The sequence below is a fragment of the Ischnura elegans genome, chromosome 1 (genome assembly GCF_921293095.1).
Source record: "Ischnura elegans chromosome 1, ioIscEleg1.1, whole genome shotgun sequence".
NCBI classification, from domain to species: Eukaryota; Metazoa; Arthropoda; class Insecta; order Odonata; family Coenagrionidae; genus Ischnura; species Ischnura elegans.
Genome location: NC_060246.1, coordinates 13,082,247 through 13,107,302, shown reverse-complemented (window position 1 = coordinate 13,107,302; position 25,056 = coordinate 13,082,247). Strand labels below are relative to the sequence as shown.

At 39.1% G+C, this 25,056-nt stretch overlaps 1 protein-coding gene across 15 annotated transcripts in view; it reads right to left on the bottom strand.

The window, feature by feature from the left end:
• Nucleotides 1-25,056, bottom strand: part of LOC124155779 (glutamate-gated chloride channel) — a 661,010-nt gene that overhangs the window by 73,921 nt on the left and 562,033 nt on the right. For 8 of the 15 annotated variants that reach the window (XM_046529880.1, XM_046529974.1, XM_046529888.1 and 5 more), the window contains exons 8-11: nt 22,856-23,076; nt 19,219-19,301; nt 18,452-18,592; nt 5,307-5,453 (exon numbers count right to left, since the gene is read on the bottom strand). In XM_046529880.1, coding sequence (XP_046385836.1) covers nt 5,307-5,453; nt 18,452-18,592; nt 19,219-19,301; nt 22,856-23,076 — 592 coding nt within the window. The remainder of the gene's footprint in view (nt 1-5,306; nt 5,454-18,451; nt 18,593-19,218; nt 19,302-22,855; nt 23,077-25,056) is intronic. The other 7 variants (XM_046529925.1, XM_046529934.1, XM_046529916.1 and 4 more) reach the window with 1 other exon arrangement.

Genomic DNA, 25,056 nt, shown 5'->3' with positions numbered 1-25,056 from the left:
CAGAAGAGTTTCTTAGATGAATACCAATGTGGATTTAAAAAAAGCAAGGAGACATTATTGGCATTTTGAGCTGCTCATTGAAAAGATAATGGAGTAAAGCTACACCATCCAAATTGGAGGACTTAGAGATGGCTTTTGATAACATGGAATGCAATACTTACAATCCTGAAAGAAACTGGAATATTCCACCATGGCTGGAGAATTATCCACAATTTATATATAAATCAAGCAGTGGTGATTAAATTTAGATCCACCTGCAAAGATGCAAGAACTAGGAGAGGAGTGAGATGACGGTGTGCCCAGTCCACAGCAATCTTAAATGTATTCATTGAGAAAGCTATCAACGTAATACATAAAGAAGGAAGCGCCAGGAATGAATATCCACAGAGAAAAAATTTAGAGGCTGTGATTTGCTAATGTCATAGCAGTCCATAGCGGAGACAGAGTGATCCATAGAAAATTCTTAGGAATTTGGATAAAAAGGAAAATGGCTAGGCATAAGCTCAAAATCTATGCAAAAAAATTCAAGGTTTTGGTTGGCAGCAGAAACAAAGACACTTAAACAAACACTAAACCAGGAAACCATTAACATGAGGTGATAGAGGAGCTATGTTACCAAGGTAGCCAGTGACTAGTGATGGACAAAGCAAGAAGGAAATAGCAGAATAGCACAAGTGAAGAGGGCATTCCTCAAAAACGTATCCTCTTAACAGCTGGGAATATAAGCATTCAAATAATAAATCAATTTATTAGGACTTACATTTGTTACATGATTTTGTAGGGTAGTGCAGTGGAGATATCAAGTTTGGAATCCTTAAAAATTTGGTGTTCACAAAAAAGGATGGAGGTCAATGGATATGTAAACTCTCGTTATTACGAAGTTCACGGGATTGAAAAAACGGAGGTTCATAATAACGAATCTCGCAAGTGCGTTTCTTCCAAGAATCATAGCAAGAAACATACCTTGCCAAAATTCCTTGACTTTTCCATCTCCTGCACTTATACTCTGACTGCAGAATAGCTTGTGAGTACGACATACGCGATTAATTTATGTACATATATTGTAAGGCGTACCAAGAGCTTGTTCGTAAGTTGACAAACCTATGCAAGGCATCGAAAAGTGTGGTTATCCTGCATAATGCAACACTGCATAATGCAACACTGCATTACAATTTGGTTTAACTCACGATTGCAACGAACTGATCTAGCTGCGAAGCGGATGTAGCGAATTAAATGTGCTGTCCACGGGAAAGAAGAACGGGCAAAATGATGAACAGTTGCTGACCTCACAACGGATTTAATTGACACTGTTCAGACTGTGCCCAAAGTGCGAGTTTATTTACACCACACTGTGTCGCATCGGCCAACTCCAAAGGAGCCAAATTTGAAATTTCGGGCACACTTGAATATTTCAAATGTTCGTATCTCTGCACGTTCATAAATCCAATGCTCGTAAGAATAGGACATACTCATCGTAATTTAAGAGTGGTAATGAGTGGGTCCCCATGACTACACAGGAATGAAGCTTATTATATGATGTTGTGTGGATTCTTAAGTATCCCCTACCGAAGAAAGAACTCTAATTGATGCTCTAGGGTACAGTGCACAAGGAGAACTTAAACGTAGCACAATGATTATGATGTAGTGTGGTGTACATCCACCATTATATAAGCCATTACTCAGTTATACAATGCCGTTAGTTAGTGTATAAATGTCGATGCTTATCCATAGAATCCCGACCCCCCAGAATGCACCACCAATAACGTTTCCTTTCCTATAGATTAGATAAGCCTTTTTGTCGGGACCAACAATTTGCTTCGTAATAACGTTGTTCGTATTAACGAGAGTCTACTGTAGATCATGTCAGTAATGTGAAAGTTCTAAGAAGAGCAAGAAAAAATTCTTATGAAAACCTTGGGATGGAGGGACAACCTCACTGGCATCATCATGATGTGATAAAGACGATAATTGTTGAAAGACAGGTAGATGGGAAAATTGGCATGCAAAAACCAAGGATGAGATGTGCATAGTAGGTGATGAAGGATGTTAAATATATGAATTATGAATGTGTTGACCCCAAAATGACCAGGGTAAACCACATACCTACAAAGACTGCAAGCAGTTTTGTATTGCCCTTTCATAAGTTTTCAGCAAATGAATTGCGGGTAGTTGTCATGAAGGAAAAAAATTGGGGTGGAGGGATTTCCTGGGCCTGCAAAGCCCTCCTCGTGGCTACATGCCTGGTCGGGCATGCTGTCAGGAAGAAGGATTGTATAGCGCAAATATAATTAGTTATATAGATAAATTATTTAAATAAAATAAATATGCCTCCCTTACATAGTAAAACCTCTACACATTAAACCCACTAAATGCATATTTTAACCTATCTATTTTGAAATCAGTCCTGGACCCTTCGCAGAAAAAATTAATGTAAAAATATGACCTGTAACAAACCTCTAATTACAAAAACTCTGAACAATAAAGTCCACACCTTGGTCCAAACAGGAAATGTGCACCTCTTTAATGAATATAAAAAACTTTAGTATTTTAAGTTTACAGGCAATTTTTTCCATCAATATTGATGTAATAAGCAGGGAGAAAACCAGAGTGGATGGTACATAACATGTCTTAACTGTCTTACTGCGAGCTATACTTTCCTCAGTGCTTGAAATTGTGCAACACATCTTAGCAATTGTCCAAAAATTACAGGGGGTGGGGCGGCACTCTCTTAATCCACCACTGGCTTACGCAACCTTTATGAGGGACAAATGGAGGTGGGGGAGTGTATGCACTGCACTGATATCTCAAGAGATGTAAAATTAAACAAACCAAGGGAAAACTTGGATAACTGTCAGTAAAACTCTCTAAAGAGGGACCGTTTTTATTCAACAGTGTGGTATCAATAGCAAAAAATAGTTTCGTGCAGTAGGCACCAAGGCATTCTTGCTCATTTGCCATATATACCCCTGCTCCTCTATTTTATCTTGAGAAAGAAAATTAACGACCACTAACCATCACCAGTGATGCTTTATTCATTATGAATGATCGAATTTTATCTGGACGTTAATTTATTCGTCAAAACCTCCCTCTCTTCTAACAGATAATTGCATCAGGTAAATATCATTCCACGAATACAATTTCCAATAGCACTCCATATGTTACATGGACATAAAAACATGGAATATGTCATATCCATGTTACGATGTCACACGATGTTCATCCTCTGAGAAAGATTATGCATGCTCACCAATGGAAGACATGTTGGGAGAATTACAGCCAAGGCTCTTCCTCTGCGGAGACTAACCTCGAAATGGATCAAAGAGAGGAGGTCAGGGCAAACTATGTACATGGTAAATGCTGGGCTTCCTCTTTTGAAAAGGGCAAGCCAGGGAATTGATAAATGTATTGCCTATTGAAGAGTGGCAGACCACTGGACCACACTCGATCGGAAACGTATTAGCTTTCAGTTAGGGGTGTGGGGAGCCAGAGGAGTGGAATGGGCGATCGAGGACTCTCCAAAGGAATCATGGGAAGGGGAGGAGAGCTCACAGCTGCAATGTAGAGAGAGAGAGGAGTATTGTGTCACTAAAAAAATGGAATCAACATTCAAGCTTGTTTTGTGCTAAATTGAAAAATCTCTTAAAGGAGGTAAACGAAGTGATTCGTGAGGCTTAAGGGAACTCTGCTCTGCCCAACTCACAATTTTTGATGTAATGAAGGCGACATTTTTCGGGTTTCACCACCTCGTCATTGTGATGGAGACAATAGTTTCCCCAGCATTCTAGCAGGCACCTTCCGGGTGATGTGTGTGTCTTTCATTCCACCCCTAAATGCTCATGCAATGACCCACAATAGAGAGAACTACACAGTCCATGTCTCAAGGCATCACTGCTCACTATGCTCACAGTCTGTTTTGGGCAATTCCTAAAATATGCAAGATTATCCCACTAAGGACGAAGATACATCACTGCAAGCCAAACCATCTGGCATGGTGCTCTAATGGTAATGTAAGCACCATCTGGGCTGTCACAAGACTACATAGGCCAAGAACCATCTGATAAACACTGTGTCGAGGCGGTTGCAAGGGTTTGTCATCAAATATCTGTTCGAGGGTTGGAGGAAGAAGGCCTGAAAGCCTCTCAAAAATGGATGATCACTGAAGAAACCTCACACAATTCTTTGAACATCAGCACTATGATGTACTGGACACTAAAGTGCAACATTGATATCATATGCATCTAGTTTTGCGGTGGTCTTCAGTCAAGGAAATATGACAACATAGCGTAGTAGACGATTATACCAGTAACTTGAAGAGGAGAGGATTAGGTTTCATTTGTCTGTCAAAATGATGCCTCACCTCAGTGAAATGCATCTAAAATGACCTTACAACCGTCCTGCGCTTGAAGTTTAGCATGACGTTAACCCCTTAAGTTTAACATGCCAGATAACATCCACAGAGAAATGGAATCATTATAAGCTCAAATAAGAGCACTCATTATAGGCATATAATTTCCCCATGCTTTTCCACATGGACTAACCAACAAAAAAATATATGTAAATCGCTGTACCTCTACCCTTGCTATAAGCTGTACTTGTTGTAACGGACTCCCACTGTAACAGACTTTCAGACATCCAATCAGATATGACAATATCTTACAACTTCACGTAATTCAACTGTAAAACTAATCAAGCAACTCAAAAGATATCAATATCTTACGATTACATCAAAGGCATGTTGTGGTAATATTGAAATTGGTATTCCAAGTTCAATGAATACTAACAATAATTTTTTTTTTTAAAGTTTGTAAAAATATTAGCACCTCAAAATAAATTCAGAAAGTCCTATTTCAAAATAAAATAAATTGTTTAAAGAACACTGAAGGACAAACCACACTAAGTAAGCAGACACATTCAATGTAGAATGCCAATCCATTAAAATATCAATCAGCATGCAAGCAGCAGGCTATTCATGCATTTGCCACATTGGCTATCCTTCAATGGTATAGATAATTTGTACTTTTGTAATTTGCTGTTCAATTGAAAGCCAAACAGTAAAATATTTTCCAATGGGGGTAAACACTGTTTTCTGTCACATAGTGTTGCCAGAACAGGGGAGAAAGAGCTGCCAATTCAAAAAATTATCAGGGAGAATAAAGTGTCTGTATGCTTATATCTAATGCTTCTAAGGAGAGGGCCTAAAGTAGCAGTATTGCATGGCAGAAGATATGCAAATTTTGGTTTTCCCACATTTTCGCTGCAAAACAAACGGGAGAGGGGTGTGGGCAAATGGCCCTCGGCTCCATTACCTTGCTCTTCGAACCTTCGCTGGCAGAGCGAGCACTTGCCGCCTTCCTGGTAATCCCTCCACTCTTTGGACTCACTGCCCTCTATTTCATTATCATCATCTTCCTCCTTTCCACCCTCCTCCTCCTTGTCTATGCTATAATCACCCTCTGCGGAAGAAAACAATGCAACAGGACCGCTCCTTCAACCGCTGCCACTGCACTCTCAACTTTTCCCCTATCCCTGAGCATAAGCACGACGACACACACCTACACACCTCCAGCTTTTTGAAAAGTACACGTGCCACACACGCCTAGGAAGCAAGAACCTTTTCAATTGCAGAAGATGGCGTGAAAAAGAAGGAACAGATGTCTCATTTTGGAAAATATATACTATTGTGAATTAATACAATCATTTATAAACTAAAAGAAAAAAAAGCATTTTAGAAACAAAATACATAATCATGGGAGGAGATTACAGTGGTAAACTCCTCCACAAAGGCACCTTTTCTACAGGGCATGGCATAGGATGAGGGTTTTGTGCATCATCAGCCATCAGGCTTCCTCAAAGTGTTCTCATTTTCTAGAGTAACATAACTTTCTCTATTCTTGAACAAGATGAACATGGATAAGAAGATGCAGAAAATTTTCCTCTGCCTAAGTTTCATCATTTTCCACATACAATTCAGGAGGAAAGCACTAATTTCCCCGGATATCAATTTCAATCCTGTTATGGTAGAAGCATCATAGGAAGCATATCCGATAACCTACCATCCGTAAGATACATATGCTCTACATCTCCTACATTTTTCATTTGCATGCCGAAAAATTTTTCTCTACGTCATCAGCAATTTAATGTATACGTATACATTAAATTGCTGGTGATGAAAATATGCATACGATCTTGAAAATAATTATTTTCATGCATAAATACATTCTCAAACTGGAAATATGACAACCTAATTATGCATAACATTTCCATTGAAAATTCCTCCTCACAACATAATTTATATTTGTAATAGTAATATTTGAATACACACCAAGGCCCGAATATTAAGACCCCGATTAGATCACAATGAATTAAAAGCCAGGGTTAAACATCAACAAATTTGATTTCTTCTGAAAAAGGAGCCAGAATGTCAACTGTTTACCTAATATTGGTATTAAATCGTTCTTTTAGTACAATTTGCATCACAAAACCTTTAAATTAGTTCTAAAATCCACAAATCAAAACTTTTGAGATGGAATCTCAAATACAAACACTCTATCAATCAACTCTTCATGAATTTTCAGAATCTATGTGAAAACTGGCGAGGACTTAAATTATGAATTTTCAGAAACTTAAGAATTTCATTCCATTCCAAATATTTCCTCAAAGGTTCAACCTATATAATGCCACAGTGTGCAGCCCTGGTTCCCATTGATGAATGGGTGCATTCAGCTACACTGAGCACACCTCTCCTCACTCAACAAGTCAACGCTCTGATGCCATGGGACCGAGGAGGAGGGGAGAAAACAAGTGAGAGTCATGTCGCCCCCTGTTGCACTGGGTACGCTCTCACCAAGGGATCACGACATCTTGATCACAAATTGCAGCTGAATGCACCCACTTTGTGCACTGCCGCTTGAGTACCCAAATAGTTGTTGAAAGCTGCAGTGCCTAAATGCCTTAAAACAACAATTACCTTTTCTAACCCCTGTGATAATGCAACCCAAATGTCACCCAAATATTAAAAATTTCCAAGTCGTCATTTTTCTCATGCTAATGAATACATTATTCGCAGGTTTGGCCATACACTCATCACATAAGATACCCCAATGATAACGACTAGACTCAGAGGTAGGAATGTGAGGCATCAAAGGATTGAGTCACCATCCTCAGGGTCTGTGAGAAAAACATAATATATGTATATGAAGTGCATTCGTCAACTTGAAGATGCAGGTGACATACAAAATCAAGAACTAGAATTGCATCCTAGAGTCCAAAGCAGAGTAAAAAAAGGCAAAGACTATCTTGATGTCAACTTGTACTCATAGCAAAAGCAGATATATAAATACGTAATTAGTGTAACAAAAAAGGAACATATTGATTTATAAATTATGTATAAAGTTTACCGACCATTTAGATAAAGCAATATGAATTGTGAAGAAGCCTGACAATTTACCTGAAAATTTTATTGTAAAATATGCCTTACAATTATATAAGATAAGTTCTTTACAAACTGTATTTTTACCCACTAACATTTAAATAGCAAATAGCTATTAATAAAATGAAAACAAAAGGAAAATTGTACTTTAATTGAAAAGATGATTAAGATGAAATGATTAGAAATGGTGAGCATATATTAAAACGTGCAATTAATAATAGTGATGATAGACCATTGTTTTCCATATATATACATACATATACTAATAGCTGACCCAGCAAAGGTTGTTTTGCCATATACATTTTTTCTAGTGAATATTTTGGTATTCAAATTAAAAATAACTAAATTGTTGTGTGTGGGGATGTGGTTATGACTGTAAGAGGAATGACGCACTATGACCAATGACAACCTATAAAAATGGCAAAACACAAAACATTTATTTTTTGACGTCATTTTACTTTTATTATCTAAATCAATAAATTTCTAATTACATCTCCATAGCAAAATAATGGCAATTAAAAAAAGAAACATTATCAGTTACTTAATGCAATGGAGTGAACGATATTTTTAGCGAGTCCATATTTAGCCAACACAAACAAACAATGGTTTACCCACGTGAGAACATGCCACATATAATAGTCCTTGGGAAAAATATGAAAAGCCCAAATCTAAGCCACAAACACACATCTCTGACCTTGAGATTTATTGATTGTCATTGCGAACACCAATATAATTGGAAATTGAACCCGTTAGAATTCAATTGGCACAGCTTTCGGAATAATATGGATTACTGGTAGTACATAATACATCTTCAACTTGGATACTGCTAATCAAAATGCTGGCGTTGACAATGTTTTTCATCAATTTTTTAAACAACTAATCACATACCAATGCACAGCCGTGGTGGGTTCAAACTACAAAGCAACATAACTGGAGATCCAACCCAACTGGTGGCATGCCTGGCAAATCCAATGAGTTCCAAAACTCTGCTGAGTAATTTACAGCTTCGATTGTATTGCAAACTGCATCGATATATGTATTTGCATGACACCAAGTTCCCTGGTAAGAACTGTTGTATCTTGAAATTCAAACCATTGATGGCTACATATTTTGCTGCCAAAATTGCTCTATCTGCTAGTCACTCTTGATTCATGTATTATGTGTGTATATCGGGAAATATCTGGACAGTGAGAGCATTTTGCGAATTAATGATTGTGCAGAAATCAGTCGGTAATTTTATGCATTCAATATTTTCATGCATGACAACATTTCCATCTCCAATATCTAACAGTGTTTTGAATATATTTCAGTGGATGGATACTGACAGTTGTCAAGGGGACAATAAGCCAAAAACACTAAAATTTCTGCATTTTTATGAATGTATTTTCAAAATTTACCTTAAATTATATGGAAAACAAAATTAAAATGCAAGAATAAGAATGTGTATTTATTTTTCTTTCCAATGGTATATGCTTCAACTATACGTGATTATTATCACTGATTTAACCCTTTTACTGCCACCGTGCCGATATATATCGACCCTCGCTGGTTGAGCGAAAACTGCCACGGGCCGATTTATCGGCCAGAATTATTTCACTTTTTTTTCGTGATTATGGCCTTTTCAACGGCTGTAATTTATGTAAACCCCCATAATCTCCCCATGGTTATAAGATGTAAATATATCTTAAGAATTGGGAAAAAAATCTAGACATATTAAATAAAATTAAGTAGCTGAAAAACTTTTAAATCTGAAATGTTGCTAATTCCGGAAAATAGCCTTGGCAGTCTTCGTACATCCCACATCCTGAAATGTGACTGGCAGTAAAAGGGTTGAATATCCAGAAGAAAAAGGGTCTGCAGGCATTAATAACAAACTTTACAAATATTTATTAAGGAAATGATTGAGGGCCCAATCCAGGGTCTCATAGGCTCTGTGGAACAATAAAAAAATAATTTACATCCTATTCTCAGGCACACCGAATACACACAAAATTTCATAGGAATTGGTCAAGCCATTTTGGAGGACTTTGGCTACAAAAACTGTGACACCAGAATTTCATATATGTATGTATTAGATAGAGAATAATGGTGAGGTGGATTTCCAAACAAAAATTTTACATTTTGTGAAAAGGGTGCAAAGATGGATTTCATGGAAAATTATGAAATGGTGAAGTATTTCAAACTATATGGGTATAATTTACTGAACGAGGTTATTCCTAACAACTTTTCACCATTTCTTTGAGTGCTAGTTTTTTCATCTCCCTCACGACAAGTAAAAATATTGTTTCCATTAGGTAAATATAACACACTTAATTTGAATTTTAAATCTTACATTGGTCTTTTATGCCCGTTTCAATGGATGCAGACGGTCCGCACTATGCGTGCGAATGAGGTTCCACTGATAATAATGGAAGCTTACACATGAGTGCGTACCATCCACATGGGGAGGAGCCATTCAAGTGGCCCCCTCCACCTCACCGATCATCCTCGTGTGTACGGGCCACATAGGCAGGTTCGTGCTTACCCGTGAATGGGGACGACTGACGTGGACCAAGCAGATCTGTCAGCAGAATTAGAGTGAGCTTAGAGATAACAGTGCGAGTGCATCTTTTCACCATGGATTTAAGGTGACACACGGAAAATAATTGAAAAAATCATATTCATCCGCGCATAGTTCAGTAAAAATGGCCACTAATGCAGCTTTTAATGTTCTTTGTGCCACAATACGGTGCACCCAAAACTTCCTTTGATGGGCATTTTTCTTCCGCTTTTCTCTAACTTGGGTCACAGATATTCGTTGAATTGCACTTGGCAGCATGACATTCTTCCACCTTGGCAAGCTGCACACAACTGACGCGGATGATTTTCGGTTTTTAATTGGAAAATAGGATGCTAAAACTTCAGATGGAGTACAGTTGAATGCAATTTTGACTGAGGCTAAGGGCACAGTAATCGCTGAGCATCTCACAATTTTCAAGAGCATTATTGTGGAACCTGGGAGAGGTAAACAGGAACAGAGTTTCAACTTATAAACAGCCCTATTGAGGTACAGCGTTAATTGGGAGGGTGGGTGTACTTTGATTTTCAAAGCTCATAAACTAACTCAATTCTATTGCTGAATGTGATGTGATGAGCTGAAATCAATTACAGTTTCAATCCTGACATAAATACTTCATTATATTGCCACAGCTAGGCTTCCAGGTTGTCCTCCGTGTCAATTCATCTTTGTCATGACAGTTTCACCACCATTGCAGCAGGCACCTTCACATTTGAAGAGTTGGATGCAGGTCTTATAACAGCTTTGGTACAGGCCAGGTGCGTCCTGTTTGTTCAGTTTGTGGAAGACTTTCTCCAGTTGCAATGCCAGCAAAACTGTTGTAACAATGATGAATCAATGCTGAGGACAACCAGGAATGCCTACAGCACCACTCTGCAAAACCCTCCATCAACACTTCAATGCGAATCCAAAAAATCAATTCTATTAAAATCAGTACAGCTGTTCTGAAGTTATAAAAGGTGTAGCTAACATGATTTATGGCTTTGTTTAGCTGATAGATGAGTTAGATTTATCTACAAATCAAGAGTTCATTTTGCTGACCACACACAAGAAGCACTATGAAGTTTTTAATTTCAAAGGATCATTTTTGTATGCTATCCTTGATGTTGTAAGACCATTACTATAACTTTCATTTCCCCTCATGTGACAGATCCAATAGACTCTGTACTTCACGTTAACAAAAACTTGTTCCATTTTTTTGCATTACTCCAATAGATAACCACAAAGCTTTCTATTTATAAAAATGATAGGCCATTATTCAACTCTGTCTACACAGAACTATCTTCAAAGAAACAAGCATTGAGAGAGCACACTTAAACAAGACAAGACAGACTGGAAACGCAAACTACATACATAAGTCACATAGCTTGCCCAACTCTGCATTGAAAGCAATGACATCACAAAATAGCAAGATTGTGTGTGTTCATCCCTTGACTCCCTCATTCATAACTCCCTCTCCAGAGGCTCGTTGCTTTGAAGGCCACGAGAGCTCGCTCCTTCCCTCCACTGTCCCTCTCCTCTCTATGCTAGCACTCTTCACCCCTTCCTGATACTGACAGATTGTCTTCTTCTAGTTCCCCAACCAGCTCCAAGTGGAACCCTCCAATGTGCGCGTTTCTGTCATTCTATTTTTTCAATACATTACTGAAATTCATCCATTTACAATGGCTTCAAAACTCACTTTTTTACATAGCCAACGTATCATTTTATTTTTTTTGCAAAAAATAAATTTAGAGACTTATACCATGATAAACTTTCAATTTCCATGCCCTTTTATTTTATTATCACAGAGATTGGTCTGCGAACTTCATGAACTAGTGAAGGTTTCACGTTGATAGTTTTCTCTACTTATGTACGTGTGATGAAACAGTACATGGGGCAAACACCTTTTGCCTTAATAGAATGAAAAATCAAAATTATTGAAAAATGCTTAGATGGGAAACCAGAGGAGTGGCCATCAGAAATCCTTAGGCTGAAGCTACACCTCTACAGCAGTTGTTTCCATACGCATACAAAACAGCTAATTTCATACTAAATGTGTTTTTGCACAGTAACACGGTTAACTAAAGCCAGCAGATGCCAAAAATTTGCTCTTCAGTGTCACCTTTCATTTCAGCCCTTCATTGCTATGGGCCTGAAAAGCAGTCCTTTTCCTCCAGTGTCGGCACGGACACCTCAAGTAAAAATTTTTCCCTTGAAACAGAGCTGATTCTGTGCTGAAACTCCACTGAATGTGTGGAAACTGCCTTGAAACAACCTTGCCACTGCACTGCACTGCCTTTTCCTCAACAAGAAAAAGGGCACTCAACTGAAACTCTGATGCCATTCTCCCTTGCAAGTCCACTTCATTTCAACTGCTTCTCCCTTGCTGCATGTGTGCTCCACTGATACTGAACTGGACAATAGCCTCAGGCCAGGCCGAATTTATGGCTCCACTCATCTCTCTTGCCGAATGTCTTTACTGCCCTGCCACAGAGCTGCTACAGCATTTGGGTATCCCCTCTCCCTCAGAATTTGAACTGCTTCTCCCTTGCTGCACATGAGCTCTACTGACACTGAACTGGACGGTAGGCTCATAGGCCAGGCCAACTTAATAACTCCACTGAATCTCTCTTGCCGAATGCCTTTACTGCCCTGCCACAGAGCTGCTGCAGCATTTGGGTATCCCCTCTCCCTCATGAATTTGAACTGCTACTCCCTTGCTGCACGTGTGCTACCCTTCATAAGTTTTGCCAACCTACGGAACCCATCTACCGGACATATAAGCGACCCCGGTTTACAGCGGCAATTTATTTTTTAAATTTAGCTTTTGGCAACACGTACATCTTTTCCCGCGTGTCAAGCTGCCGGTTGCCGTTATTTCTCTCAAGTTACTAGGAGCGAAGGACGAGTGGTGAGCGTGGGTTTTGGCATGAAAAGGTTGATGGCATAAATATTTTCCCGGTACTTCGACGATTGTTAACAGCAAGAATTAATCGAAATTAAGGTGAAGGGGAGAACGAGGTCGGTGGTGGTGACTGCAGTCAAAATTAGAGGTAAGCGTTTTAACTTCTCTGATGGCATGTTTATTCCTTCCATGTTTAGCCATGAGAACGTTGACATTGAGTTCGTGTTTTAATCCAGGCGGGTTTAAGGATTTCGAGCTCCTTTTTCGGGGTTCATGCCGCCAATAACGAATTCTTCTTTCAACGCCTTGGTGACTGCCATCCACTTTTCCTGCCTCATGGATACCCCGGACGAGGAGGAGAATACACCGACCGGTCATCAATGCCGCGGATGCCGCGCCGTCCGTTAGTCATCCTGCGGAGGATCGGACTCATTGAGCTCGAGCGGGCTTTCGAAGAAATAAGGAATGCGGGTGGGTTTCGCTGTAGTGCAATGTATATTTACTGCTTATTAGTTACTGCTGAATGTTTTTTGAATCTTGCCTGGTTTTCATTTGGAGTTCACACATAGCTTAAGTAACGAGTCATCGCTTCGTTTTTCATTGAACTATGATGCAAAGCGCATGCTTCCCCAGTGATAATTAAAGTTTTGCTTTTTATAATTTGAATGCTTCACATTAATGCACCATATAACTAATAAGCCAAGTAAAGGAGAGCTTTTTATGTGCACTTTTGCTAATTTGATTTTGAGTTAAGTCGTTTGTGATTCTCATCAGTCATGTTTCTTCTCTATTGCAGGAGCATCTAACTTCCATGACCTCTTTCATTTGGAATATTTTTGTTTGTGCTTTTAACAGTTATTAATTTATTGATGTATTTTCATGTTCTAATAAATTGTGTCTTGAAAAATGTTGTAGTCATTGCAGTTATAATAACTATTGTTGATCGCAATCACCTATCCACCCTTTATCTCTTATCATGCATGCAAAATTGTGGGAGAAATCTGTTATGTGATCATCCACTGTTGGCTGGGTTGCGCAAGTTGTTAATTTACTGTGTTCCATATGATTTGACAAAGGAATTTTAATGGATTGGGTAGGGGAAATGTATTCAGCCAAACAAGGGAGTTTCAGCCTGGTATACAAGGGAGTTTCAGCCTAGCTATCCAATGGAGTTTCAGTATAGCTGGCCAAGGGAGTTTCAGTCTAGCTGGTAGCCAAGGGAGTTTCAGTCTAGATAGTGGCCAAGGGAGTTTCAGTGTAGCTAGCCAAGGGAGTTTCACTTTAGTCGGCCAAGGGAGTTTCATTGGAGTAGCAGTTCTTAATTGCACTGCTACTGCACTGCCATCCCTCTCCCAAACTCCACTGATTTGTTTCAATTTCAATGCAGTTTCAGCATAGAAGCAAGGCAGTGAGTTTCAAGGTAGTTTCAGCCCAGTTTCAGTCAAGTTGCAAGGGAGAAATTTTTACCTGAGACACTATGCAATTTAAGGTTAAAACATATCAGTAATACCATGGAAAAATAAACCTAATGGCACAAATATGGCAGAGTGCACCTAATGTATCCGTTCACTCAATTCTTTTCAAAAAACAGCTCTGATAGAGCATGCAACAACTTGTCCCATGAGAAAAAGAGTCCTCGGATAAACTTCAAGGCAACATGCTCAACCACTGCGGGTCAATCCATTTCAAATCATCCAGGCCATGTTGATCAACATTTTTCATTGTCCTGATTTTTTTACCATTGGTTCCCTACAAGGAGACAATCACAAAACACCATTTGAAAAAATTTACAAGCCATGCTTTTTTTGGCTGCCATTTTTAAAAGGGTGGCTGGGCAAATTTTAATGAAAAATGTGGTTTGCACAAAGTTTAATTTCAAAGATATTTTAAAAGATATCAGAATAATTAAAAAAAACTAAGTGCTCATCAAGAAAAGAACTTTTGGAAACAGTTTCTTTTTAAATTTCTATCATAAAATACAGTCAGTAAAAATCTTTCCGTAAAATCTTGGGAAAAATTTGTCAATACATACTTACTTTTTAACACCATAAATTTTTCTGAAGGAAACAAGACTCACTAATAAAATGTCATTATTGAGTTGAATACTTAAAAAAACTACTCGCAAAATAATTTTAAAAACTGGTGCTGCACGAGCCCTTGTTTGCACTGCAGGAGCATGTTAAGTGGTTGCATTTTTATTGAAATTCACTCCTCCACTACTCTAAATATAGTCGAGTCTCAGTCATAATGTTTTTGTGAGATATTTATTTGTGTATAAAGAAAATTCTGTAAAATTTCCACTTATTTTCATTCAGTCCCTTTTTAGATATTGACCTGCGAAAATCGATGTTAAAAGGCTTTCGGCATTGTTTGACAAGCTCTAGAAAAAAAGGAGTGAATTCTCAGTGCTAAAACTTACACTGTAAGTAGTTTTTGTAAGTATTCAACTCAGAAATAACATTTTATTAGTTAGTCTCGTTTCCTTCATAAAAATTTATGGCATTAAAAAGTTAGTATTGACAAATTTTTCCCGAGATTTTACAGAAAGATTTTGACCGACTGTATGTTATTATAGAAAATTTTTAAAAATGGTTTCCAATAGTTCTTTTCATGATGAACACAAAGGTTTTTCAATTATTCTGATATCTTTTAAAATATCTTTGATATTAAACTTTGTGCAAACCACGTTTTTCATCAAAATTTGCCCAGCCACCCTTTTAAAAATGGCTGCCAAAAAAAGTACGGCTTGTAAATTTTTTCAAATGGTGTATTGTGATTGTCTTCTTGCAGGGAACCAATGTTAAAAAATCAGGACCATTAAATATGTTGAGCAACAAATTTTATTCATATTGGGTGATTTGAAATGGAATGACCCCTGCACAAAAGAAGTAAATATGAACCACGTCTCAGTAATCATTACTCATATGAACTGAAGAAGCTAAGGGTAAAAAAGGCCCCAAAGCTATACACCAACATCATCACCTAAAATACATGGAGTTCTACACAGTAAATATGCTCAGAAAGAAGACGAATTTAAACTTTCTACATTTTTCTAGGGCTAAATACTAAAAAATTATGAATACTACCACTACCTAGAAAATGTATTAAGTTACCAGCAACCAATACCACTTTCTCAAGGTAAAATTAATTATGACAAATTAAAATCATTTAAGCCTTTCACTGCTGTGAACATACTTTTTCTTCCTCCGTGCCAAGCACCTTTGCAAAAGCACTTTGAAGGGTCCCAAATCTGGGACCCTTTCCTCGACGAGCGCACCGATGCAGGACCGCCTCATCGACCCTACCTGCGGAGGGCCTCCCTCCCAAAAAGTGACTGCTCTGACTGCAATTTGAAAATCAATCAATCAATCCGATCATCAAAAAATGATTGTTTGCATCGCACTCCTGCCAATCAAGCACGTCTTTGAACAGTGTTTCTGTGATGAAAAATAACGATTTAATTTGCTACAATGGCCATTTTCCGGTGGTTTGTAGCCATGTTTTTAGGGTCGATGAGACAGTTGTACGTGGGTGAGCTCGTCGAGTGTAGGATCCCGGATTAGCGACCCTTGGGAGGGTGTACCACGCCCATTGTTAAAGTACCTGCTCCATGGGCCCACAAAACGCATTTTAACCTTTTCGCTGCATGTGAGGAGAGGGTTTTTGGAGATTGAACAGCAGCAAAAGGGTTAAAGAGATCTTTCCCTACCTTTCTATTTCAAATTTTCAATGCTGGGTAATTCCCATATAGAACAACTATTTTTCATGGGCTACCAATTGTTAATACTAGAAAAAAACCTATCTGCTAGTGCTGTGATTTTAAAATAAATTCTTAACTAATGCATTATTCTGGAACCGTGAATTTTGCTAGGCCACAATGTCATATCACTACTTTATGCTGTCCCTTTGAGATTGGGAAGGGAATGACAATTTTAATGCAGGACCCCCTTCTGGCAAATAATATACACAAAATAGCATCAAGGCACTTAGTTAGAGAGAGAGAGAGTGACAGAAGTACAAAAGTCAAAGAAGTACAAATTGAATTTGATTATAGAACATTGATTTCTCTTGTTTTTGTTTGGATGTATTTTGATCCTTCAACTTAATCAACTCCTGAAATTCATTCTACCTCCATCACACTTTCATCATCTCTCAACCACTAAGTCAGCTTCACTGACTACAACCTATTTTTGCAAGTAATATATGTACTCTAGATTTAATAACATTCCAGCAATGGCAGAACAGAAGAGAAAAGAAACATTGAGACTGATAAGTGCCATTTGTTCCAATTGAATTCCAATAAATCTGAACTCAGACCAATCTGGAAGTTCTTCATAGACCAAAGTAAACATAAGTGAATGCTTCACTTTTAACGACATATTTAGCTATTAACAAACTATGCCATGTAGTTTTCACACTGTAGTGTATACCCTATAGGCAAATGCCTATTTCCTACAAATCATGCATAGCTGAAGTTCCTGCAAATCATGAATATTGGAAGATGTTACCCATCAGTAGACAAAAGAAGAATGACAAGCACTACCCTGATCGATCCCAGGCCGGTACTGAAAGGGGGGAGGACTCAGATTGCTTCTCACATTGATGTGGCCTGGTTAATGTATTACCATACCCACTGAACTCAAAAAAATGGAATGATTTTCATGGAACGATGAGCACTGGATCAGGTGTAATCATGCTGAAGTCTGAGACTTCCCACCATGGTCATCAGCAGTGTGTTTTAAATTGGCGAAAGTGCAAAATTTGATAATGAAGATGAATCATTGATAGGCACTTGAAACTATTTTATGCCATCCCAGTGCGTTATCCTCCAAGCAACAATCCTATCTGAGTTATTAGAGATTATGAGAAGAATTTCAGGGTCGCATGGTTTCAAATGTCTTTTAGAGGAGCACAACGCTCAAACCCCCCAAAGATTGCCAGAAACACATTTCTTGGCTACACTGATGAAGTGGACATCAACTCAATTGTATAGAGTTCAGTGACCATAAAAAGCTAACCAAGCCAGATCAAACTGACCAGAGATACACAGATTTGCTCTAGTCTACCGGCAGCAGTTCTCTGGACATTTCCTTAGCTCCTTAAGTACATACCTAGATTTCTTATTTGTAGATAAAGACAATATTTGGCAAATCTAATTGGATGCAAGTTCTCATAACAATGAAAACCAAACAATCGTTCATTGACTATACAGCAAACCAGGACCACAGATACAAAAGGAAATCAAGCAGCTAATATCCTCTTGCTTTCCGATCCATTTCTATTCACAGGTTTATAATTCACTCTAAAAATGTGAAAAATTCTTAGAGTACACTTTTCATTATCACAGAAGTCAAAGGGACAAAAATAAAGTGAAAGAAAAAAGGTAAATATACTTGAGTGATTTGCAACCACACTGGGATCATATACATTTTGTGAACATAGGATTGGGATTTAACGCACATGCCAGCAATTAAGGTCACCATCAATGCAATGCCTTTATGATAACGTTTTCTACCACTTAGTAAAGACATAAGACAAAGACACTTACATTTATATTGAGTAACAAATAGACCCTTACCTCGCCAGCTGGATTTCGTAGAGCACGGAATTGTTTGGTTTCGGATGAGGTAAGCATTTAGAGTGGTCAAACTAGGTGACTTCCTCAACGTGTCCTCATCATTTTTCCATACGTACGTCACAGCAGTTTGCTCATAGGATACTAGTACGCAAGAAAAGACGAATTATCATGAGAATAAGGATACACATGGAAGAAGGGTGAAATACAATATACTCTTATTCTATTGAGCCATAAAATTGATTTGAAGGTTCAAATATTAAACCAATGGACCCAAGAATTCTGCTAAACCTTCTTTGAAGCAAAACAGTAAATCGTTCTTCCATACATGAATGGATGCTAATACTTCTATGTGCCGCCTTTGTGTGCTACTTTACACAAGGAAAAAATCTATAATAAAATCGGAAAGTTTCCAACCAAATCTCTCTTTTCTGAGTACAAAGTTAGACAAGTAAACACATGGAATGAGTAAGTTAAACATGAAACAGACAATATAGATATCAGACAATGCATGTACATACTTGAGCAGAGACAAGGAGAAAAAATCCAAAAGCGGTTCAATACGTTAATACTAGCATTAAAGTTAACACCTCTGCATAACCAGAATTGCAATGGAGAGTATAAGAATTGAGTCAATTTATTTTACGACTAGAGGCAGACTAATAAGAGAAAAAATGAGTAAAAAGCGTGCACGATGCAAGGATCGTATTATGTTTCAACAGGCTAGCCAATGACATGATATGCGCTTGTAGTAAAGATGAAATACTCACTGCTTTCCATTGCGAATGAACATAGCGGATCATCAAACGGGAAAATGTTCAAGCTCCCTTGGCAGGACAATATAAGGTGCCGCCTGCATAAAAGAAGAAACAGTGCATGGCATACAACACAGCTGCTACATTTTACTGCAAAAAAATCGTCGTCAACGGAAGAAAAACATTTCTGGCATAATGTCAGCCTACTATTCTCCACAATAGATGGGTGGCCTACGTTGTTTACCTTCATGTGGCTGTGCCAGAAAGAAAATCATGTTGACTCTGATATCATCAAAATGAAATAAAATTCTACAACGATTCGCGAGTGACACAGTACAGGCTTACGAAATTGGCCCCCTTGAATGCACGCAAGCAAGTGTTGTGGTTGACCTGCTCTGATCCTCAAGAGCGAGCCCAAAGCAGGCGATTTTCCACCATTCACATAATTGACCAACACAGAATAGATTGAAATGGCACAAGAATCACAGTATTTGATCACATGACGAGTCTGATTGGCTACTGCGCTACTGCCGACAATGGGCGAGTATCGCAAACCGCACAATGTCACGTGACAATAACAACCCGAGCAAGTTGTGGGATGACCGCGGCTAGGGGTAGCACCTATGGTCAAGGCTATATGGCCTTGCTATGAGTAAGGATGGGGCGTAGCACACTCATCATGGGAGCGTAGGAGGCTTTGGATGTTTTGAGCTGTTTGGTGGTTGCTATGACCTATGGTCGTGACTTTTTATTGGAAATATGGCGCAGTGTTTTGTTGCTCCGCTCTGAAAAAGTTATCGTAAAACGCGAGGGGTGTCTCCCCTAAAGTTTTCGGCGGTAAAGGATTTACTTAAGGCGTAGGTAATTCGCAAAGGAGGGATGAAAGGAAATCTAAATTTCGTCCGCTATGCGAATGAAGAAAATGGCTGCAACATCGCTCTTCAGCACACTGCCGTTCATCGAAAAGGACTTTCACTATTAAAAATCCTCCTCCCAAAAAATAGTCGCCCTACCTCTTAACCATGGCCCATACATACCCGTACATAAGGGCCTTACTCTTAACCTTCATGCTCTCCGCACCTGCAGTATATTTACTTCTTAGAACTTATTTTCCTCTGCATCTGCCTTTCACTCTCAACAGTGTAAATTGTTTCTAACCCTGCGCGGATTTCCCATTTCTGCCCTATTATCTATTATGGTAGAGGGAGTTCAGCTCCCCACGTTGGATCGCTGATTCGGGCTTGAGGGATTTCTTTTACGGGGTGGGGGTCCGAAGGACAGTGGCGGATACAGATGGGGGGCGCAGGGGGCGCGCGCCCCCCCTTGCGGGTCCGCCTGTATTGCCGAACATTGCAAAACCACAATTGTAACTTTTTAATATGAAGATGGCATTGTCTTTTACATGTTTATAATCACTTAAATATAAAATTTTCATATACTTTGCCTGTGACTTGATCATCTTTTATTACGATAAAGGTAAAGACAACTCAAGATATGTTGCGCCCCCCCTTGAGTTTTTTCTGTATCCGCCACTGCCGAAGGATTCAGTCGGGAACCTCCGGTCTGAGCACTACAAGTTACCTATAGTAGGCTACCACGCTTCCATTTATTTACAAAATCTGACGGTGAAATGAATGGAGAAAAATGAAATGAATTAAGTAACACTTAGCTCAGTTCCAAAAAAAAACCGAGCGAAGGACCGCCATTGTGAGACCGGGTGTAGTGATGGAAAAATGGATTTTTCGAACAATCGATTTTTAATTGAGATGAAAAGTTCGAATTTTCATTAAAAATCGAAATTTGGGAGCAAAAATATATATTATACAATCGAAAAACACTCAAAATACACATTTGAGGGAAAGAAAAAAAAACCCAAAAAAACTACACAGAATAAATGCGTGAATTATTTGTAGTAAACATTTACAAATGCACGCACATTAAAGTTTTGGAATCACCGATCGGCTTCATTAAAATTTTTTAAAAAGATTAACTGATTTCGTGATGATGAGGGCGTGATTTCCGATTTTACCGGCCATAGAGAAATGTCTATCACTTGGGACGGATGACGTTACCATAGGGTGGTAGTGACGCTACTGAAATCAAACGAAATAGTCAAGAATTGGGTCGAAAAATCGAGTTTTGATCGACACTCGGAGATCAAGGCTCGATATTTGGCATTGAAAACTTAATTTTCACTTTTATCGAAATCGATTTTTCTATCTCTAACGGGGTAATCCTTTGCGTAGTGTTAATAAATAAACGATGTAGCACAAAGAGAACTCTTTCATTTGACTCCGATGGTATGGTGGGCTAAATTAGCGCACTATACCATCGCACGCATACATGCGTGATTTTACATTTTCCGGATACCATATTGTGATTATGATCGGGTTGAAATCCATGCTCAGGCGCTGGGCATAACCATATTTACTTTTGTAGATTTATGGTTTTTGGGAATATCCCGCGTCAGGTTATTAAAATGGCCGACGTTTCTTCTCCTATGCCGGAGACCTCATCAGGGCAAATGAGGTCAAAAAGTCATTTGCCCTGATGAGGTCTCCGGCATAGGAGAAGAAACGTCGGCCATTTTAATAACCTGACGCGGGATATTCCCTAAAAACCATAAATCTACAAACATGGACCGCGAAACCTTTAGTAATTTGACATATTTACTTCTGATTTTTTTAAATTTTGTGCTCCGGTTTTAATCAGTTGGATTTTTAAAACAATTTTATTTGTGTAGATACGGTATATTATTAATTAAAAAAAACTCATGTTATTTTTTAAAAATTTAGTGTAAAAACACTTTCTTTTCATTAAGATGCATTTCAAGCCGCTTGCAATTGATCTTAACTGCAATGATAAGAATTTAAAGGTGAATGATACATTTTTTCCGACAGGGTAGTTTCCTTCATCAAAGAAAACGAAAGGCATTGATTGCGATTCGTTACCCACCATTAGTGTATTCATAATATACAAATTATTTGGTTTTAGAAATCCCAGTTTAAACGAATGGTAATGGTCAATTTTAACCTCATTTAAAAAAGGCCAGATTGGCGCTCATGCGATTCCACTCCGCGTGACGTCACAGGGACCTAGTTTCTATACGAGTAGATAGGAGTTTTACATCGTGTGAGGTTACCAATGCATGCATTAGGCACAGATCTCAGGGAAACATGTCTTAATAATCACCTATTAAAACTGCCTATGGTCGGAAAGTTTCCCTCGTTTGATAAGGTATTAATAATCCTTATTTAAGCCAAGCGCTACCTGCTAGCAGCCTGCATCGCAGCGGCGCACACATCCTCGCCCCAAGGTCACCTCACACGGCGACTGCGGGAACCAGAATGACGTCACACGGGGTTTTCCCAGCATTCATACTTAGCCGTCGCGTTTCCGCGCGCTTGAAAATTTTCACTTTTCATTTAATCGCGAAAAATAGATATCGTCATTTAAAAATCTAAGAGCGTGAATGCGTACTCCAGGATTAATTATCTTTCGATTTAGGCAATAAAAAAATAATAGGAAACCACCCCGTTACTCGAAGCATCTTCCCTACTCGCCGCGATAGATTGGGCGGCAGCGCGCGCTCACCCCTAAGTAAGATCCGAGGGGAGGGCTTCTTTCGGCTGCTGCTTTCGTAGCGGCTCACCTCATCAGGTAGTTGACGGTGCCATTGCGAAAGATGCGCAGCGCGAAGTGGACGGGAATGAGCGGGTCCTTGAAGTCCCCGTGCATTATGAAGTAGGTGTCGGGCAGCCACACGTCCTCGTGGTGGTGGATGGCGTTGAGGTACTCGTAGCGGGATGCGTTGGAGTACTTCAACCGGGGATCGAACCACTGCTGTTGCAACAGGAACTCCACCTCGTATTTCTGTGGACGAGGAGCAAAAATAACAGCTGTATGCGTATTCTTATATCCCCGCTGGTAAGTGGCGCAGCTAGGGGGGGGGGGGGGGGTTGTGGGGGATGAAACCCCCCCCCCAGAGCTCAGAGAATTTTTAAGTTTAATCCATTTTACTTAATTGGATTAGTATTACTTATAGAATACTGTTAGGATTAATCAAATATCCCTCAGAAAGCCGTAAAACTCGCCATTTTGAATTATTTTTCTTAAATATTTTCTGGAGGGGGACCCCCGCAACTCCTGCTTACCCTGGTGGGTATGCAATACCCCACCCACTCCTAAGTATTAGTTGCTCCTAAACCCCCCCCCCCTACCCTTAATTCTTAGCTGCGCTCCTGCCGCTGGTTTGAAGGAGCAATTAAATTAGCATTTGGAGAACGAGTGAATACAAATGGAGAAAAGACGGGAAAAAAAGCCAAGGAAAACACCCACAATTTCAAGGGAAGTGTTTTGGAGTCGTCTGGCATCGAAGAAACATCGTCCGGGAGAGTACATACTACAAGGTAATTGAAATAAGTAAAGTCCCGTTGATATTGTGAATGTTATTCAGCGTATTTCGTATGCGTTTCTCGATTTTTTTCTCATTTGTCGATCGCGTTTATCTTTATCTATAAAGGAAAAATATAACAATATGCGTGTATGTAACAATAAAGGCTCTCATTGTCTTGAAAATTGGCTCCCTCCTCAATTTCTATGACCGATTTCAGGACGGTTTTGATAAATCCCTCCTGGGCTGGCACGGAGCTAACATGCGGGCACGCGAAGACAGTGGCGCAGCGAGGGGGGGGGGTTTTGGGGGATAAAACCCCCCCAGAGCCCAGAGAAATTTTTAAGTTTAATCTATTCTACTTAATTGGATTGATATTATTACTAGAATAGTGTAAGGGTTAATAAAATATCCCCCAGAAAGCCGTAAAACTCACCATTTTGAACCATTTTTATTAAATTTCCGCAATTTATTAATATCGCACCTACCGCTTATCCTGGAGGGTATTCTATACCCCCACACACCCCGGTATTAGTTGCATCTAAACCCCCCCTAGCCTTGATTCCTTGCTGCGCCCCTGTGCGAAGATGCTTCCAGATAGTCGATATGCGCTTATATTACGCTTGAGGCGCGCCTTTTTTTCTGCACCGGCCCCCAACCAATAATGATCTCGTGGCTTGGGCGAGTACTAAACAACTCAAAGCAAAAACTCTCAAATTAATTTTCTGAAAAAATTTTGCTTTCGTATGAATCATCTGTTGATGTTGAAAGGGAAAAGAAGGGCACAAATAGCAGTCTAAGTTTTGTTTTTATCATGAATCATATAATATAACGAAATTTATAAACTTTTTTGTTATAACATTCTCTGCCGGCCTCGGTGGCGCCGGGGTAAAGTCCCCGACTGCAAACCTAGAGGTCGCGGGTTTGAATCCCGCCTGGGTGGATTGATCACCATCCAGGGCATGGGTGTTTGTGATTGCCAATCAAGTTAATTGTAAGAGAGGACAATGTTGTCCTAAATTCGCTTGAAAAATAAAGACGAAAAGACGAAGCATTATTTACCTACCAGTTGAAATCAAAATTTTCCCTATGAGCAGACCAACATCTTATTCACAGCCAATCCAAAAAATTTTATTATCAAATGCGATTTCCAGATAAAACTTCCTTCGCGTCATTAAGTCATAATGATCACCCGTAGCCGCGTTGATGACAATCCCGATGCTTAAAGAGCTATTTTGGCCGTTTCATTATTTTTTTTATTCCAAGCGCAAGAGGTGAGAGAGTGATTTCTCTCGGGAGCGGCTAAAAGTTGAGATCACGCTCCATAAAATTATATTTTTCTCTCTTTTGAGAATCAAAATTGTTTGTTACAAAGTTAGGGTCTAACGCAATGCCATTAATCATAGTAACTTGAACCTGTAGTCATTGATTGTTTACCAAGAAAAGCAATTCATAAATGA